Below are 20,551 nucleotides of genomic sequence, written 5' to 3'. Positions count from 1 at the left end.
TTCCCTTGAATTAAGTTTAAACTATATATTATTGTATTAAGAAACTCAATTAATATCTTCTAGCTGATCAATTGTCTTTCTGTTTTTGCTTCTTTTTGTACTTCTCTTATTGAAGTAATATATTTATCTTACCTCCTTCAAAATAAATAATGGAAACAACTAAAATTATTAATTTTCAAACAACACACTAAAACTATATTATGACGTAAAATGCTTCTTGAACATATTAGAAACAAGTGTTAGCATAATATCAAGAAATGCTCCAAAAAAAGTATTTAATAATTATTAAACATTAAAAATATATATTTTAATACAATGAACGCTTCAATAAAATGTGGGTGGGAGGTATGTCAAAGAAAACTTCAAAGTGTTAGTGTTATAAATATAACAAGATTAATGAAACAATGTTATTATAAAAAGTGTTAATTTATTTTAATATTGTATTATCAAAGTTGATTAATCATCTTGAAGATGGCATGTACCCTGGAGTTAGATTTTGTTAATTTATTTTAATATTATATTATCAAAGTTGATTAATCATCTATTCCTAAAAAAAAATGTACATACTATTTTGCAATAACTATATGTAATTGTTGGCCCTAGAGTCAAGTGTAGAGGGAGGGCGAATAGACTCTTTTGTGTATTTTAACTTTTCTCAACAAAATAAGAAATATTGACAAGATACAAATGATTATATCACAATATATAGAACATAAACCATACACAAGATATGAATTAAAGAGTATAGGGAAGAAAGTTTGGCAAATGATATTAACGTGGTTCAGCCCCTTACCTACGTTCATGCCTTGAGACATACTTAAGAATTCTCAATCCACTATCACAATCTCCTTCATAGGCAGAGAAGCCTTTATACCACAAAGGAACCAATCCCTTCACGCTCACACAGAGCCTTTCAGCAAGATTCACCAAGAACCTTTGCAATTCGGTTCACCAAGAACCTTCACACGAGAACAATTCTCTTTTGCTCACATAGAGTCCAAACAAGGGAACCAATCCCTTTAACACTTGGTTCACAAAGAACCCTTATGAGATGAATATGAAATACAAAAACAATGCTCCTTTAATGAGTCGATATTTGATACAATGAAAACCTCACACAATTCTCCCAAAGTAATGAATCACAACAAGATTAAAGAACAAAAGAGATGTTGAGCACAGAGATGATGAACTAAAATGTAGTGTGCTTGGAAATGATATGTAATTACTAAAACCTATGTTTGAACAAGCCTTTGGACTTGTATTTATAGGAAAATTGAACTATTAGTCGTTTTATGATCGTTGGGCTTATAAAATAATTAATTACTTTGAAAACTAGTCGTTTATAGTCGTTGGGTTCAGAATCCCAACGCAAACCATTGACGGATTCCCCAAACCGTTGACGGCTTCCCCTTAAACCGTGGACGGTTTGTTCAAACCTTGAATGTTTTCATTCAGGCCAAAATCTATTAAACTCTCTGCCTAAAACTGCAGATGCACCTGGGCCAAACCGCCGACGATTTGCCCTGTTTCTTCATTAACTTGATTTTAAGGTGCATTAATGAGGTTTGAACCCAACCGGGACCAAGTCTATTGAAAGTTTATAATACTAAGATTGTTTAAAACTTGTCCCTTATGAAAACATAGTAGGTATAGGATATATATACTCTTTATTTTGTTTTTTGAAAACTTATTAAGTGTAGCAACTATGTTTTTCGTGATATCCTAAATACTTTATAACTTAATTTGAAATGCATATGCTCAATTTTTGCCCAATGATCTTGCGTGAAACAATACCGCAAGAGTTATAATAGTTCCTACCTCAAACACTTCCTATTACATTATGACTTTGTTGGATGTGCTTTGAGTTCTTTTGAGTGAGTATCCACTTTGATCTTTCCTACTTGAATGTCCACTCGATCTTTACATTTGATCCAATACCTTCATGTCTTTGTCACTTGTACATGTACTAACTTAATCTGCAAAGATAGGTTGACTTGGAACTACAAATTAGGTTGATATCATCAAAATACATCAAATATGATTATGTAGTCACTAAGGCTAACAGTAATAATAATAACATATAATACTAGAATTACATTTTTAAAATTTAAAAATATTAAAAAATAAAACAAATATTTTCCTAAATTTAGAAAAAACAAATTAGTTCTTTTTTTTATAATAAACTCACAATCTATAATTATTTGGTGCTATATACATTTTAAATAAGTTGATAATATTTTATTTGATTAGATATCTATAACATTTTTTCTAATAATGATATTGTTCTTGAAAATAATTTTTTTAAAACAAGTTTAATTATACTGTTGATTTATTATATATTTTTTTGGTACATAAAATGAAAAAAAAAATATGATCTCACTAATAAAAGTTATTTTATAAATATGGTAAACTACAATAATAGGTAGGTAGATATAATGTTAAGATATGTATAGACATAATAACTTGTGTTTAAACTGATGTTTTTCAACAAAAATTAACTTATATATTTTATAGAGAACTTTTAAATTTTAATTTATAAGATAAATGTGTGTTGCATGTAAATTTTTATTTGAAGCCATTACAGCGGGATCCACTCTTCAAGAAATATGTGCCAAAGCACTAACAAGAATATCTCTAGTGAAAAATCTTTCACAATCCCTGAAGAGATAGTTCACTAATAGACCGATGGTTAAGTAATTTGACTCATTCATTTTTAATACATGAAAATCAAATTATAATTTTTTATCCAAATAAAATTAAAGACCCAAATTTTATACTCCCAAATACAGATTCAAGGTTGCGAGTTGGGTGTTGTTAATTTCTACCTGCAAGCAATACCGGATGGTTGAAGAAAATCGTGTACTCGACACTTCAAGTGGCATACGCATATTTTGGAGGGGGCTTTCCTCCTATCAAAGGAATTTAAAATTTTTAATTGAAATCTGCATAATTCTATAAGGAAAATTTTCTTTCTAAGCCTCTTGTCAGCTTAAATGAATTAAAGATTTTAACTTGCTTCTCATACTCCTACTCTTAGTAGAATCTAAATGTATTGTTATGAGGTATATTAGTGCATTATCTCTGCCTACACAACCAAATTATTGATACAACTCAAAAACAAATTTTTTCGTCTCAATTCCATTTTATTCTTACCAATAAACATTGTTTGGATCTAGATTCTCACCATATCCAAATCAAACTAAACTTCAGATGCAAAATTATACTTCTCACACTGAATTGTTGGGAAAAAAAATGGTAAGGGGTCTAAAAAAAGTGAAGAGATCTATTGTCACAAAGTGAGCACTCACTGGCATTTGCCTGTGAAATCTAATGTATAACTTCACCCAAAGTAGGCCTGACAGATCCCCCTGCCACCATAGCTCCACGCAAGCCCACCATCCCCTTTCTCCCACGAGTCCATGGCACACCACGACATCATAAATTTGATAATTAGGCATTCTAACAGGTACAAAAACCCACCCATTTATTCGTTCAAGTCGAGCCAATTTTTTTTCTTGCAATGAGAACGATGTGATTTTCATACATGCATGAACATAACTTCCTAAACATTCCATCATTCACAACCTCTGCTGCAGCAGCAAAGGAAAGGAGAAATTGAGTGCAAGCTTTGTGAAGATCAGAACAAGCATCTCCCACCATATTTTGAATTCAATGCAGGACAAATGCTCATATGTCAGATACAACCATACATATAATTCTGAAAACTTGATCATAGTTCAATATAACATTTACAATTAAAACAAGAAAACAAAAGTCAAAAAAAGTTGCCCGTGCTTCAGCAGTCACTAGAGATTTGATAGTTGGTAAGGAATGGAATGGAGCCTGGGAAGTGGGAAGTTGCCCAAGGGTTTTTCCCTTCTTTTTTTCTTTTTCGGTTAAGGAGGGATTGAAATAGAGTCCATACAGGTATTGATTTTGCCAGAAATGGAGATTCAGTTGAAGCTCAGTATTCGTACCTGATATAGCCAGTCCACTTCTTCTCATTTATAAAGTTACATGGGCTGAGCCAATTATAAACGGGTAAGCTCATAAACTAGTCAGAATGTTTTATTTAAATGGACCATAAATGGGTTTCCAAGTAAATGGCCAAATCCGTTTTAACCCATACTTGGCCATCTAACATGTCTCCGGCCACCGAGGCTAGGGCTATTAGCTGAAGATTTCTTGGCAACATACCTCTGTTGAAAAAATTAAAGAGAGTATGTTAACAACCGGAACTCAGGTATGACATACTGCAACAAGAGCTAACCATTACATAGTTGCAGCAACATTACACAAAATGCTCACCTGTTTTCCGTAGCTGAATGGGACATACTTGTATTTTATCATGTGATGGATTTGGTGCCTCATTGTGAGGATGAACAAAACAATCCAATAGGACAGTAGTACAGGCCAAAGGATGGAAACATCAAATACAGAAAAGAAGGTGGCAACAAACGCCGTACAGAATGATAGTGTGACGTAGAACCTGTAACCAAGACACCAGAACAAAACCCATTATTCCGTTAAAACACACCAATAAAATTTTCCAATCAATAAGCAGGACATGCCTCCAAATTAAATTTCAATGGCTAAAGAAATACAGGAGAAACTACGGCAGACAGCTGGTAAACTCATATTAGCTAATTACAATGACAATCCAAAATGTGAGCATCAACTATTGAAAACTGATGGAACAGAGAAATCAACTGAATTGTGCCACGAACCAAAAATATAGAATTTCAGCCAGTGAACACATGTGCGCGAGAGAGAGAGAGAGAGAGATAGAGAGAGATAAGTTTCTCATTAAAGGACATATAATGAAGATATATCTAGAGGCATAAATGTTGGAAAAAATGTGTAGATTTTAATCTGACTATTTAATATGCAATGAAATCAACAAAATAACAAATCTAAAAAAGAGAAAATTAAATTAAAGTAGCATGGACTGGCTTGTGAGTCGCAGGATAACCGTTGTCCTAAAAATGGTATTGCCCTTTGTTACCTAGAGCTCAGTACGTATTGGGTTGTGGTACATGTACGGAAATGGGGTACACTGCTTAAGAGGTAAGTGGTTCTTTTTTTTTTTTTTGGGAGGGGGGCGGGGGGGGGGGATATGCTATGTCAGACCGCAGTACGTTTTGTAGTATTTACTTAGGATGGAATACGTACCTATTGGCATAAATACTTATATCTTAGAAAATAAATATAAAATTGCAAAAAAAAAAGGGGTAATTTTGAGAAGTTTTGGAACTTCTCTAAAATTTCCAATAATAAATGCATATGATGTGGACACACGTACCAAAAAAATAAAAAAAAAGACAGCCCAGTGCACAAAGCTCCATATATCTGGGGTCCGGAGAAGGGGCAGACCCTGATGGATCTATAATATGCAGCATTTTTTTTTTTTTTCTGGAAAGAACCGGAAGCCACCCACATAGCGGCCCCGTCCCAAATTTATTAATAACTCTCACTTATGGCGGAGGAATACCATGGAAACAAAAGGATACTTAGGACTTACATAATAATCAATAAAAACACCCCACGCATCAAACCAAACAAAAAAAGAAAACAAACCTATATCAATATCAAAATGAAATCAACTAAACATACCTCATATAAGCCGTACAAATCTTATCCAATCTATACAAACCTTTGATAACTCTAGGAAGTTGACTACTATAATATGCAGCCTTACCTTACATTTTTGTAAGAAGTTGTTTTTACGCCTCAAACTTGGCCTCAAGCTAAAATGCAGTCAGGAAAGGATTAAGAAAAACCATCTTCAAATCTGGCTTCATCTTAGCAAGGAACATTTGGGCCTCAATAAGCATGAGTCAGGTCTGCCAACCAGATGAATGACTACAAACAATTCTCTTTTTCCTTTCTTTGGATAAAAATTTATAAAACAAGTTAATCATGCTGCTAACTTTATATTGTCAAGATAAAATATCACAAGTTCTCTCTCTTTTCCTGTGCTATAATTTCAATCAATTTGTGGGTGCATAAATGCTTATAGCTCAAGCCAAGTTGATTCTAATCCACATATCATAATTAACTTGAGTGCATAAGGATATTACTTAACTAGGTTCTAGGTAATAAATATGTATCGAAGAATGAGGGCTATGACTGTTTGTGTATGTACAAAGATTGGACCTTGTGAGATGGTAAGGACTCATCTTTCCAGCACAATGAAGTGGGTGGGGTTTGAATCTGGGAATCAACCTCTCCAGAAATGAAGTAAAGCAACAAATCATTGACCTTCCAGACCGTGCTATTGGCAGGAGCATTATGCACTGGGCCAGCAAACCACACACACACACTTCTATTAAGTTATAGCTTGGAGACAAATTACATCTTATGTAAATCTAGTTCATCCTACACCCATCAATAATTTTAAGTACGCACAATTCATCATGCCTGGCTGGATGCTGATGCCAGCAATGTTTGAATATATTACTTCCATTTTTTATATAAAGATGTGAATAAAACTCCAACTTTCACTTCTAAAAGGCTCATATCAAGAACTTGTTATCCATATCCATATGGTGATGCTTTGATGGAAGGTGCACAGAATAGGATCATGTCCAACCCCTGAAGATGGTACACCAGGCACAACTACTCAGACCAGGAATTAGTGGTCTATCCCTGCAGGGACAAAGCCTGATGCCAGTTACGATTGCCAGAGCCACGTTAAAACATGCACTCTTTCATAGGAAGAGGACATATTTACGGACTTCAAACAGATAACAGACCTCACTGAAGGATGATTAACTTCATTCTTGTCAGAAGGATGGATGTTAAAGAGTCTAATGAGAATTTTCTCTCATCTAATAATGCCCCCGTGTTCAATTTGTCCCTTTAAAAATATTTTAGAGCCCTGTCATATCTTAAAACTATTATTATTCTATAAGTACTACAACAAAAATGCACCAAGCAGACCCCTCACAACAAAGCAATTGGCAGATTCAAACATATGAAAGAAACGTTAAAGTAACCTATTTACCTATTCTATGATGGCATCTGCCAGGACATTTTGTATTTTTGTCAATTTTAAGGAACCAAAAACACCATTTGAAGATGTTAAATCCGCCTAATTCTTGCAAAATGAATTGGTTCAATGTAATTAGTATCCCATCTTATTTTGCTACTTACTAGAGTCTAAAATTTTACTGCAATTTAAGACTAACATCATTGGAGAAAAATATATGTTTGAAAAATGATAATCAGAGATTTCAAAATCTAAATAAATGAATAAAAGGGATAAAAATTATGCAAGCATGAGGAAATGCATTGCAAGAAGCACAACGCAAATTGCAAATAAAAATTTGAGCTTCATTTTCCAATTATGACATTGCAGAATACTCACCACATTCCAACAACTGCATTTCAGAAAAAAAAAAAAACCTGGGAACTACTTGGATATGACAATTTTTATCATGCAATCAACCAGTGTGAGGAGTTACAATGCAGCTTCTTTAGAATTGCAGGTGAATTTTCTCACAAAACTCGAGCATAGTTTATCAAGCAGTGAAATCCATATTCCTCTATTTCCCAATGTTATACCAGAATTTCTTGTCAAAATTAATTTGAGCTTCATTTTCCAATTATGACATTGCAGAATACTCACCACGTTCCAACAACTGCATTTCAGAAAAAAAAAAAAAACCTGGGAACTACTTGGATATGACAATTTTTATCATGCAATCAACCAGTGTGAGGAGTTACAATGCAGCTTCTTTAGAATTGCAGGTGAATTTTCTCACAAAACTCGAGCATAGTTTATCGAGCAGTGAAATCCATATTCCTCTATTTCCCAATGTTATACCAGAATTTCTTGTCAAAATTTTGCCTTTAGAAATTTTATTTTCCTCTAAAGAAACCCACAGAACAAATAGATGTACTTTCAGCATCAATTAAAAAATGTGAAAAAGGAGGCAGCAAGAAGGAAATTATAGCGTACTGAGATCACATGATAATAACCTATAGCATATGGGAAACCTAAAGCAATATTGTCCACCAGAAAACAATCAGTTCAGGGTTATCAGTGAAAGATCAGTTACCAGAACTTAAACTCAGAGAGCCGACGAATGAAAGGCTTGAACTCATCTGAACCTTTTGTTGGTAGCAAAGGCTTCTTTGTAACTTCCAGGTCAGAATCAGCCAAAGGCGACAGGAACCCAATCAACAGATTCAACAGGAAAATTCCCAGAGCATATGAAACAACATAAAATCCTTGAAGATGATAAACCCGCAAAATGTAAACAGCTGCTACAACAAGGGTTCCAACCCATCTACAAACAGAACGAGGAGCAGTTCTGTCCAAATAATATTGGAAAAGCTTTGCACCATTACGTTTACATTGAATCAGAGGCACTGCTGCCGAGGGAGCACTGCCTCTGATTCCCCCCATGCAAGTCAAGCTTCAAACAACTGAAAATCTGACAGAAAAAAACCCAGTCAAATCAAACCACAATATGTGCTGGGTACACTATTAATTATGGGAGAAGGAGGAGGGAGAAGGAAATTATGGGATTTCAAATTTTGAGGAGGGGCGAGTAGAGATGTAGGTTATTTAGGAAGGGATTTTAGATTTTAAGCATTAGTGACGGTTTCAAAACCATCACTAATACGCTATTATTAGTGACGGTTCTCCCAATCCGTCACTAATACCCTTAACTAATTTTTTTAAAATATTTTTTAAATAAAAATACTAGTAGTGACAGTTTCAAAACCATCACTAATACCCTATTATTAGTGACGGTTCTCCCAATCCGTCACTAATATCCTTAATTATTTTTTTTTATTTTTTAAATAAAAACACTAGTAGTAACACTTTCAAAACAGTCACTAATACCCTATTATTAGTGACGGTTCTCCTAATCCATCACTAATACCCTTAACTAATTTTTTTTATTTTTTAAATAAAAACACTAGTAGTGACTGTTTCAAAACCGTCACTAATACCCTACTAATAGTGATGATTCTCTCGATCCGTCACTAATACCCTTAACTAATTTTTTTTTTATATATTCATAAATATTAGTAGTGACGATTAGTTAATTGTCACTAATAAGTGACTTTTAGTGACGAATTTAATCTGTCACTAATACCCTTGAATCGTCGCTAATATTTTTCTGGAAAAATTTTCGCGCGAAAATTATTTACTACGCTATTTTTAGTAACGAAAGTATTAGTGACGTTTTAAAACCATTACTAATAGTGTTGTATTATTGACGGCTGCTAAAACCGTCACTAATGCTTACACTATTAGTGACGGTTCTTAAAAACCGTTACTAATACCAACTTTTAATGACGAAATTGAGTTCGTCACTAATACTTTCGTCACTAAAAACCAATTTTTTTATAGTACCAAGAAAAAACGGATCCACTATTTTCATTATTCTCACTTCTCCTTTCCACATTTTAACGAGAAAATTACCAATTGACTTAGGCATTAAAGAGATCCTCGAGAGACCATCGAGACCTCCAAGAGCCTACTTTTGATTTTGTAGATCATTAGTGAGAGAGAGACTTCATCAACCTTCGACTTAATCAGTCTCTAAAGTGGTGATCTAATTTCAAGCATCAACATAAATAAGTTGGTAAGGCTTGTGTCTAGTTTGCCACATTGTTGAGGGTTCGAGTCCGCTCCTTTTGAGATCAGACTTACGATTTGCTTCGATTGCTGGCTATAGGACTAGTTAGCGTCCCATGGGTTTGGTGCCACATCAAAGTTTCAATTTGACTTGTCGGTGGCTTAAGTTTCTGTGTCATTAAAAAAAAAGAAATAAAATGAAGTTAGTCTTTATATTTTAATGTATTTATTATATAAATTTTATTTCTTTGCATTTGCATTTCATTACTTTTTGAAGTTCTAAACGTTAAGTATATTTTTTTTTTTGAAAAATGCACTGAAAACACACAAAAAAATGTTTGTATGTACCATGATGCTACAACATTTGACCTTCCCAAAATGCATAGATCTCACAAATCATACAATATTAATTTATGTGATCACCATCATTACAAATTAATTTATTACCTATTAACACAATTTTATTTGGTTGGGAGTTGACAAAGAGAAAATGATCCACATTATGAGAAAAAAAGTACAACAATTTAAGAACTCAATTAATTAAAATTTTTTAACATTTTTCATTTTATTATTTTCAAAGAATTATAAAATTTCAATTTATTTTTTATTTATAAATTTTTTTATTAAAAGATAGAAATAAAAAGCTTTTTTATTTTGGTAAAATATTTTTTTGTTGTGGAGTATAACATAATTATAAAATAATTTTTTTAAAATTAAATAATTAAAGTAGTATTAGAGATTTAGAATTTAATACGTGGAAATATAAATGAAAATTTATATTACTTTATACTACATTTTATCATAATTTACAAAAATTTAAATTCAAAATTTTAAATTTCAACTCTAAATGCTGAGTAAAACATAAAAAATTTTAAAGAATAAAAAAAATATTTCTTAAATTTTCTATATAAAATTTTAAAATTTTAAAATGAGGTAATGTTTTTGTAATTATTTAAAAAACACCACAAGTAATAACTGTCAAACTTTTATTATTTTTATTTTTTATATAAGTATTATTTATAAAATTGAAAACTTAGCTATTTTTTGTAATTGTTTTAAAACTAAAAATAGAAATAACGTGTGGGCAAAAGGTAGCCAGCTAAGCCAAGGCAAGAGAGACATGGTGTGTGGCCCGTGGGTGTCCTTGTCCAGGCATCCAGCGGATGCGATTTCTCCACGACATCATCACAGCTGTCATTCATTTTCCCACGGTCCACCCATCGGCCTCAGTCCGGCTCGCTGATCTTGCCTCGCGTGTGGGGCCCCTGATGTTGTCCACGGAATCCCACCTCTAAAATTTCCTGTTTTTCAAATTTATTTTATCCATTTATTTATTTATTATTTTTAATTTCGGTGATGGTCAAATCACTTGTTGATCATACTTCAATAATTCTAAGAAAAATAGAGGTATTTGCCCCCACGAGCCTTGCGTGGTGAAAAGACAGCAGTGCATAAGAAAAAGCATCGAGAGTTCAATTTCTGATAAATACATTCACGGAATCAGTGATATTTGTGAATAGTAAAAGTTTACTCTATAAATCAACAGGACCTGTGGATGGTGAGAGTTCTCTGTGAGTCAACGGAGACCGTGAATGGTTATGGAGATGTGTCTCGGATGTCGAGTTGATCGAACGTCCAACTGATATACGGAAATCGTGTCCGTATTCGAACTTTGCCATGATTAGTGAGACCTGGGGACGGAGGAAGCTGATCTGTAAGTTTGGTACCGCACCAGGAGATCTGAAAGGCTCGTTGGTGGTCAGAGTTCCTATGTAATCAAAAAAAGAAAAAAAAAAGAGGAAAAATAGAGGTATTAAAATCTTAAATTCATCAAATCAATATGAATATATTGAGCAACAAATTCAATCCTATTTATTCAAAGTTCAATTCCTAATTAATTCCTAAACCCCTTTTATTCGAGTCTCACATGACAAGACATGGGTAAAATAAGATAAGAATTTTTGCTATTTTAAAATTGTCAATAACTTGATACACCTATTTAATGCATACTATTTTTTCCCCTTTTTTATTTTTTGTGGAGAGGATTAACTTAAATAAATATGATTTTGGTTGTTTGATTATATTAGGTTGAACAATCTTTACACACAAGTGCGAGATGTGACAAGAAGGCAGCCTTTGTGGACTAGTTCTTCTCTACGGTCTCCATCACGGAAGAAAGAGAGAGTATATTTGCTTTTAAAAAAAAGTTATTGTTATCTTTTAATAAAGTTTTCGACAACTTGTGGTATCTCTTGATGGATATTACTTGTTTTTTTTTTTTTTTGGGTGGGGGAGATGTTTGGATATTAAATTGAGAATATTTAATTTTTTCAAATAACTAATCTATTTTCATAATAAAAATTTAAACATAGAATATAATAAATCAATCCAGCCTATGGCACTATGTAGTTGAATTAAATCCATAAGCCATCCAAGCAGCCAAACTCCCATTGCGAGTGAAGGGAGAGGCAAAGGTAGAGTCCAACACAACAATCCCCCAAAAACAGCTTTTCCTAATGCTAGCTTGACCATATGGGAATCCCAACAAGTGGGACAGTGGCTCATGTGCCAGTGCACGTTTGCCCCAGCTATTTTTCTGACAAGGAAGATATTATTATGGGTCATCCTGTAACCAGAATGCTGTCTTTGGGTTGGCCACTTGTTTGCTAATCCAACCAACCATAGAAATTCATAATTTGTGAAGGAGAATGGGCAATGATTTGCAGGTTATTGAGACTACTGAAGGAAAAAAATTCAATCTGGTGTGATGAATGTGTACAGAGGAAAAAAGATGTGCATCAGTAGAAATCATTGTGAAAACTAGAACCATATTTTGGGAAGACTTGAAATGACCACTTCAGCAACAAGCAAAGGCATGGCGCAGTGGAAAACAGTTGGGTAATTTAGTGGGAGCATCCTTTGCGAACTGAGTGCACTATACTTGTAATGAAGGGTGTATCCGCCCTCGGTGGAAAAAAAACCTTCTTATCATAGAAAGAAGGCATACTATATATTTGATAACAAATATATTCTAAAATTTTCAAAAATTATAATAAAAAAGACCCAATACTTGATCATTAAATTAATTAAAAAAATTAAGAAAAAGTTGGTCTCTAAATATTAATCATTATTTATACTATTAATTAAGGAAGAAGATGTAGTTTTTGACCTGCATCTTTTTCCCTCATTGTACCTAAAATGTTTTTTTTTTTTTTTTTAAGTTTTCAATTTTAAAAATAAAAATTTACATCCCTTGAAAAACTTTTGATAACTGCTCATTCTCTTTTTAAAACACTTAATTTAGAGTCGTGGAGAATACAAAGTGTTTGCGCACTACTCGTATTATATATATTATTGTAATACACTAATAATAATAATTTAGATTTAATTAATAATTTATTATTTTAAATATGATAATAATATATAATAATACTAAATTATGAGAGTTTGATGTCTAATAAAATAAAATAATAATAATAATAATAATTTCATCACAAAAATAGGATTTCAATGTTTGAAAATACCTTAAATTTGAAGTTGTATTTAATTTGAATAAAATATAATATAAAGTAATATTAAAATTTGTTAAATTTATTTAAATTAAAATTTGAGGTCCAAAATTTATGCCACTAAGTGTTGCGTAAGGCGTCCGATACTCAAATTCGCGGTCCAGGCTTTACGATGCTCCTTTCTTTTTCTCAACTTGCTTCTTACTCTATCGTCTTCGAATCTTCTCCTTATTCTTCTTATTCTTCTTCGCTGGTCCACTTTGTATCTGTAGCTCGACTGCTAATTCCTTTCTGAACATGAACTCTCTCTCTCTCTCTCTCTTCGTGATAGGTATCGGAATTTCCGATCCTAGTTTTGCATGGGATCTGTCTCCATATATTCGTCGGTCCTTCGAGTAATCGTTACTCTGAAGCCGACTTTGTAGCTGAAGTAAGTGTATTTGCACCGAGTTAGCATTGAACTATTATTTTCGCCTATTTATTTCTTCTTAATTTATAGTCTACGAACATCTCAGGGCTGTTCATGCACTTTGTTCGTAGAGTCTGTTTCCCCGATCTGTGAATGAATAAATTTTAGCATCTAATTATCCTCACATGTGAATGAATTTTCGTTGCTGGAAATGCTGATAGAGTAATTTGGATTGAGGATTTAGTTTTTGATTGGCTCAAAACTCTTCCTTGTGCTGCTGTGTCTTCATCGTTTACTTTGTGCAGTTGGGGAGAGAATTTTTGGTGTGATGAGGGGCTTTCTTTTAATTTGTTAATTTTGATGGAGATTATACTTGATCTTTTGGGAGAAATTGCTTGTGCTGAGAATTTGTGAGTTAGACAACCCATTGATTTTGACCACATGAAGGCCTGCCACATAGCGTAGAGGCATAAAACTGAGGGAAAAAAAATGTTAAAAACACCTTGAGTCGTCATTCTAGGAATCTTCAAAATGCTTGGAGTGAGAGTTGAGACGAGAGACGCTTTCAAACTGCATGATGAGGCTTTTATTATTCTTTTTTGGTGTTTTTCACTTGGCGGGGGCCCCTATTTGTGCTGAAGCACATGCCATCGCGTCTTCAAGTTCCTTTCAATCACACACATCGTTTTTCATGGGCTTTTCGTTGTTTCAAAGTTCCTTCAACTTCAGTTGTTAAGCTTCTTGTTGGTGCTGTCAGTATTCTTCATTAGTACATCAGCTCGAGTGACTTTTACCTGTAATTGCCTCGTGTGGTGATAAATCCGAGTCTCTGACTTCTCATCTATTCCATTCTTGTCTTGCCAATCATATTTTTGAAAAACTCCTGTTTTTCTGTTCCACAAATCTCTCATTGGTAGAAGTATATTGAAGCATCTCAAATCAAGAAAATGGCACACTGAATTTTCTGAGTGAAATAATGGCCTTGTTTGTGAGAAACAGATGCCAATAACTATGACCACCAATACCAATTAAATAAATTTTTTCTGAAACTTCATTGCCTACGGACATTATACATTATCATTTGTTTTGTTTAATCTTTTTTTTTTTTTGTCTTTAATTCTAATTTTTGCTATGTTTTTATTACATAGAGCAATGATGTTTGTGAATGATCATTGCCTGACACTGAAAACTGCCTGCTTGACTGCATTTTCAGGCAACTCTTGGTAACCTTCAGAAGGGAAGTCTATGTACTGACTACCGAAGTGTTATTTATATAGTCCAAATTATCATGTCTAATCGTGTCGTACAACCATATGAAGAAAGTGATGGGATGGCTGGGCAATCTAAGCATCCTTATCAATCTGTTTGGATGGCTCGTTGGTTGCAAACAAGCTGTAAGTCAGTACCACAGGTTCATAGCCGTTTATCTCTTCAATATGAGATCAATGTAGGTGACAATGATACTAAACAGCATCTTTTACTTGGTGAACTAAAGCGAGCACCTAATTTTGAATCTGCCAAAGAAAGTAAACAAGTACCCGTAGGCAGAGCAGTTAATATTGTGAATGAGACTCTGAAAACAAGTTCAAAAAGCTTGAGAAATGAAAGATCTGATTATCAGTCCTTTCCAATTTTCAATCTTTTGAGAAATAGAGAGCCCATTTCTGCTTTAGATTCAGGGAATGACCTGGCTACAACCTCTCGTAGGCAAGTAAGATCTCAAATCAATCTCAACTCTGGATATGATACTGTAGCATCAGGGGACTGTCTATTGCAATCTGGAGGTGCCTCTCTGAATCATGTGAGATCTGAAAAGTTTCTTGAAAAAAGCTTTGCTTTCTCAAAATCTTTTCAGGATGATTTCGATGATTTCGTGGGATCGACTTCTAGTATTCTGCCACACGGATTCAGTGGTGGAAAAGCTCCAATAGGATCACTGGGGTGTAGACAAGAAGAAGTGAGTCAATCGAGTTCCCTTATAGCGTCCCGAGGATGCTTCATAAATGCTAATCCAGGACATTTGGAACGTGAGCATTGTAATTATCATAGCTATTCTGCAGTTTTGGTTCGTGAAAAGAAAATAGGCGATCGGCAAAATTTGGGAAAGTCTGGGAAGTCATTAATAAGGGAGAATAATATAGGTAGGTTACCACTTGATCCCTCTTCAAGCAATGAACAATTACCAGTTTTTTTTGAAGAGCATTTCCAGAAGATGCATAATTGTTCTAATTTTGAATTGTTTCCACATCAAACCAATCCTGCAAAGGTTACCCACTCAGAAAAGTTATATAGTGGGTGTTGCTCACTACAAGGAATGCCATTTTCTGTACATGATGTGGATACAATGAAAATACGAACCACCTAGGATTCTGTGGAGGGATTACCGGGAGCTCTTCCCAAGTTTGTGCAAGCCACTCACCTTTTCTTGAATTCAATAGTAATGATGTTAAATTGTCTGCAGGTGGTCAAATATTTGGCGAGGCAACAGTATCCCCCAAATCTGAGGGAAACAAATTTCGTGAATTCCTTAGTGTATCCCCTGATTTAAATTTCTGTGATCATCAAGGAGTGAAACTTCAACCACTAGGGAGCTCCGCAGAGTGTAGAGGTGCAGACAGCAAGGAAGGAAATGCTGGAGACACTAAAAATATAGAAGCGGCAGTTAACTTAAGGAATGAATCATCAGCTGAAACTGATACCATGGACATGGATGCTTTTCAGGACAAGAACCATCTTTCTGGTATGTATTTGCGTCATTGCATCTATTCAAATTTTAGTCGAACTTCGTTTTGTATAATGCTGATATGGGAATGTTTTAGGTTCTACATCATGAAATTAGATATAGTGCTTTTAAGCAATTTGTGATTGAAAATATATATTGTCTTTTGAATATTTATTTTTAAAGGACCTTATAATTTATCATGCTCATGCACATTTTGTGCATCTAATATGTTTGTTGTTCTGATGCAGGTGTAGCTTCATCCTCATCAGATAAGGTAACTTTCCCTTTGTTTCTATTTTATTAGTTGGTTATTTTTTGTTGCTGTGGGCTGTATAAATATAGCAATCATGTACCTTTCTTCAGATGGCAGGCACACTGAGTTGGGTTACAAAAATATTTTAGCATATCTATATTCATGTCATGCATGCTAATTTCTCACAATATTTTGTTCATTTGCCTGCTTATGTGCTGCTGACTTGTTCTACCTTCTTTAAGAAATATTGCTTTTGATTATGGCTATTTAAGTCTTGTGTTTGTGTGTGTACATATACACAAAGGTATGGCCAACTTGCACGCATGGATGCATCTAAAACTTTTTGTATAGCACTAGAGCTTAAATATTGCTTTTGATTATAGCTATTTAAGTCATGTTTGTTTGTGTACATATAAACAAAGTTATGGCCAACTTGCACACATGCATGCATCTAAAACTTTCTGTATAGCACTAGAGCTCTAATTTTGACCATTAGATATATATCCTCTTACACTTGGGACAAAATATACTAACCTTCCTAAGAAAAAGATAAGGACATCTTTTACACCCACACCACCACCAACAACAACAAACCAAGCCTTAAGTTCCACTAGGTGGATAAAGACCTCTTTTAACATTTGAAGAATTCAACTAACCTCCCTTGACATTTGATCTTGGTTAGTCCACCATTAATAAGATAAATAAAATGTGATGATGTCATCTTACAAAAAATTTAAATATCTTTTTTACCCTCTGTAGACAGCCAAAATCGTCCTTCAATCTTTGCATCCACAAATCCTTGAGGAACACCTGCAACTAGGATTGAGAACTTGGTCATTAATGAGCCAAATTAATTGAAAAATTTTGGTTAGGGGATGGCCTACGAAATCAAACTGAATTACACATTGTATCAAACTATTAGTTGACCGAATAATAGTTCAGTTGATGTCAGTTAAGTTGTTAACCAAATTGATTTAGTGTTCAAATCCTTGCTTCAACTTATTGAAAGTCCCACTTCAAGCAATATTTAATAAATGAAAATCCTACTTAAAAGTTTAATTGGCTAAAATAGTGAAGAGTGAACTCGGTTAAAAACTTAAAAGTTAAAATGTGTGTAATATGTATTAATATATGTTTATATATTTGATTAATTTGGTCAACTGCATATATTAATTCCTTATACCAAACTGAAAACCGAATAAACAAGTTTCCATATATTTCCCAAACTGTCTGAATTGGAAAACTTTACTAAATTGAGTTAACCGAATTCGATTGACTTGATAATTAATTCAATTTTGACTGAATATTATTAAGCTTACCTGCAACCAAGGATTAGATGAGCTCCCCCTAACTTAAATGTTGCTAGTGGACCTTTTTATTCTTCAATCTTGCATCTTGGATGCTTGGACCAAGCTCCGAGGTGATCTGTGGATTCTTGGACCAAGGTGGCCATTGGGCCTCTTTATTCTTCAATTTTACACCTTGGATGCTTGGTTCGAGGTGCTCCTCAGATTCTTGAATCAAGGTGGCCATTAAGCTTCTTTACTTCTAAATCTTAAACCTTAGATGCTTGGACTGAGGTACTACTCGGATTATTGGACCAAGGTGGTTATTGTGCCTATGACCTCTTGTTTTAGCGATGATGGAGTCCTGCTCATCAAGGCATTTCCAGGCTTACCACCTTGGGTCTTATGATCAAAATGGTCTTCTCTTTATAGGTATTTCTTTGGGTTGCCACCTCTTGTTTTAGACATGGCGGTGGCTTGCTCTTCTGGCTATTTGCCAAGGTTAGCACCTCGGATCCTCTAACCAAGGTGGCCTTCTCTTTCCTATGGTTTTCAGGGTTACCACCTCGTCTTATCGATGAAGGTGGTTTGCTCTCTAAGGTTACTTGCCAAGGTTAATTTTTGCCTTTGTTGCTTGGGTCATTTTGCTAAATAGGTCTATTTGGCCTTTTGTACTTGGCCTTTTCGTCAAGTGAGCTTATTTTTTCTTTTGTTCTTGGACATTTTGCCAAGTTGACCTATTTGGCCCTTTGTACTTGGTCTTTCTTGTAAGTGAACCTATTTGGCCTTTTTTATCTAGTAATTATGCTAGGTGGGCCTAGCTCTTTGTATGAGCTAGGCTTTAGGTGGGCCTTTTTGGCCTTCTGCACCTGGCCATTTAGCCAAGTTTCTTTAGTGGGCCTATTTGGCCTTTGTACTTTTATATGTTATGGTTTCGTAGTGTGACTCTGTGGGGCTTAATCTTTGTGACCCCATATGGAGACCCCTTAGGGTTAGGCCTCCTCTTTGGTATTTTCCTGCACATGAGTTGCTAAAAGAGAAAAATGCATTCTGACAATATTGTGAGGGTGTTGTTTTACAATGTGAATTTATTAATAATTTTTTGTTTATATTTTCTATTGTGTGATATGTAATTTTTATGACAGTTTGCCATTGCCTATTCATATAAGGGTGCTTGTCTTACCAACCCATTGGTTTGTTATTCCCTCGTGTACATTCATTGGCAAATTGAGTGATGTAATTAAGTGTGAGAAGGGATGTATGAAGCCGCTACTATGTACATTCTAAGGCGTGTTACAATATTTTAATGATGTTCTTAATTTGGGTCCCTTGCTCTGATGGCAAAGCACAACCCTACAAATTAGAGAGTCGAGAGACTTTTTCCTCATAAGCCTCGACTTGCCAAATCTATACGTTGACAGCTTAGCTGTTTGCTCGTCTTCTTTTAAGTGCATGCAAGTGGTTTGGGCCTGACAACCAATTGAAATATATTGATTTATTTGGAGAGACTAAACCCAAGTTTGGTTTACGAAATAGAATTTAAGCAGGAAAGGAATTGAGTCAGCAGAATCAAGATGGGAGTGGAATCACTGTTGGAATGCAACTACTATGTTTGGTTACTCACACTGAATGATATTTGTATTTCATTCCCCCATTTGGTACTCTTGAATGTGACTAGAATGGAATGAAAAATAAGTCAATTTTTGAAAATGCACCTAGTACATAATTTTTTTCTTTTTGCAATCTCTCAATGTAACTTCAATTGCATATCCACTTGATGTAATTTTTATTTGAAAAAACACCTTCATTAAAATTTGAATCTACATATGAATTACACATTATGTAATCTTATAGTAACAAAAGGCTATATCTTTCTTAAAATTTGATATCCTACCTATAAATTACATATAACTTTTTTTTTATTAAATAAATAATGGGCACATCTCCTTTTAAAATTTGATCTCACCTGTAAATTACAGATAACTTTTATAAAAATATTACATGCATTTAGAAATTGAAAATTGAAGGTTTTGTGTTGGATTTTGGTGCATCTTGCCTCCTATTAAGTATTTGTGGATTATGGTCAAGTGGATTCCATGACTTGTTATGGAATGGATCTGTATCTTAAAAGTTAAAAAGTCTGAGCATAATTCAGACCGAAGTTTGCCTCCAACCTATCATAGAGTAAACATGGATTTTGATTTCTCTCTGAATCTCCACCAGAATGGACCCAACCTATACTTCGTCTTATTTCTACTTGGGTATTATCGTGAGATTGTTCAAAAGAGGTGGTTTTATGAGACGCTAGAATCTTCATCGATGTAAATGAAAACACACATACAAAAAGAAAGAGATGCTGGGGAGGTCTTTAGAATATGCAGCGGTGTCAATATATGCAGTGCCAAAGTCAAGCTCATCAAATCTTTCAGTTCCACTGCGACACTGCGGGAACATGCAACAATGGAGGGGCAGTAGCCAGCTGAGAGCTTCATGAGATTCTAGGGCATTTGATGGATAATTTGGGTGATTATTTGATGGATAATTTTGGTATTAAAATATTTATTAAGGTTATAATTGTTCTCTAAAAAATAAAGTCAGGAATGGAATGGTGATCCCCATGGGTTAGAGGGGGAATCACCATTCCTTCAATTGGAATTCAAAGCAGGATAAGATTCCACCCTTTGTTCTGTGAACCAAACAAGAGAATTGGAATTGGAGTCACAACATCAAATGCAATTCCATTCCAGGCATGATTTTGCAGACCAAACCTGGGT

The 20,551-nt window shown here is 34.2% G+C and overlaps 2 protein-coding genes across 2 annotated transcripts in view; one reads left to right on the top strand and one right to left on the bottom strand.

The window, feature by feature from the left end:
* Positions 1 to 3,627: 3,627 nt before the first annotated feature.
* On the bottom strand, positions 3,628 to 8,568 carry LOC131156502 (protein RER1B-like). The gene is made up of 3 exons (XM_058110230.1): positions 8,064 to 8,568; positions 4,309 to 4,489; positions 3,628 to 4,199 (listed from the first exon to the last, which is right to left on the bottom strand). Exons 1-3 carry the CDS (start codon positions 8,411 to 8,413, stop codon positions 4,119 to 4,121), a joined length of 612 nt encoding a protein of 203 aa, XP_057966213.1. The 5' UTR covers positions 8,414 to 8,568; the 3' UTR covers positions 3,628 to 4,118.
* Positions 8,569 to 13,221: 4,653 nt separating this feature from the next.
* LOC131156501 (uncharacterized) overlaps positions 13,222 to 20,551 on the top strand; it is a 38,691-nt gene continuing 31,361 nt past the window's right edge. Inside the window, exons 1-4 of the mRNA XM_058110229.1 lie at positions 13,222 to 13,537; positions 14,730 to 15,657; positions 15,978 to 16,256; positions 16,487 to 16,512. Coding sequence (XP_057966212.1) covers positions 14,805 to 15,657; positions 15,978 to 16,256; positions 16,487 to 16,512 — 1,158 coding nt within the window. The 5' untranslated portion in view covers positions 13,222 to 13,537; positions 14,730 to 14,804. The remainder of the gene's footprint in view (positions 13,538 to 14,729; positions 15,658 to 15,977; positions 16,257 to 16,486; positions 16,513 to 20,551) is intronic.

This window comes from Malania oleifera, chromosome 5 (genome assembly GCF_029873635.1).
Source record: "Malania oleifera isolate guangnan ecotype guangnan chromosome 5, ASM2987363v1, whole genome shotgun sequence".
Classification (NCBI taxonomy): domain Eukaryota; kingdom Viridiplantae; phylum Streptophyta; class Magnoliopsida; order Santalales; family Ximeniaceae; genus Malania; species Malania oleifera.
This window is presented reverse-complemented; position numbering and strand designations above follow the sequence as displayed.

Bases quoted from the DNA above. Each gene is read 5' to 3' on its own strand.
- LOC131156502 (XM_058110230.1), bottom strand. From the start codon at position 8,413: ATGGGGGGAATCAGAGGCAGTGCTCCCTCGGCAGCAGTGCCTCTGATT. The intron at 4,490-8,063 runs GTAACTGATCTT...TCTTGGTTACAG, and splicing joins CTCTCTGAGTTTAAGTTCTG to GTTCTACGTCACACTATCAT. The intron at 4,200-4,308 runs GTGAGCATTTTG...TTTTTTCAACAG, and splicing joins CATTCAGCTACGGAAAACAG to AGGTATGTTGCCAAGAAATC.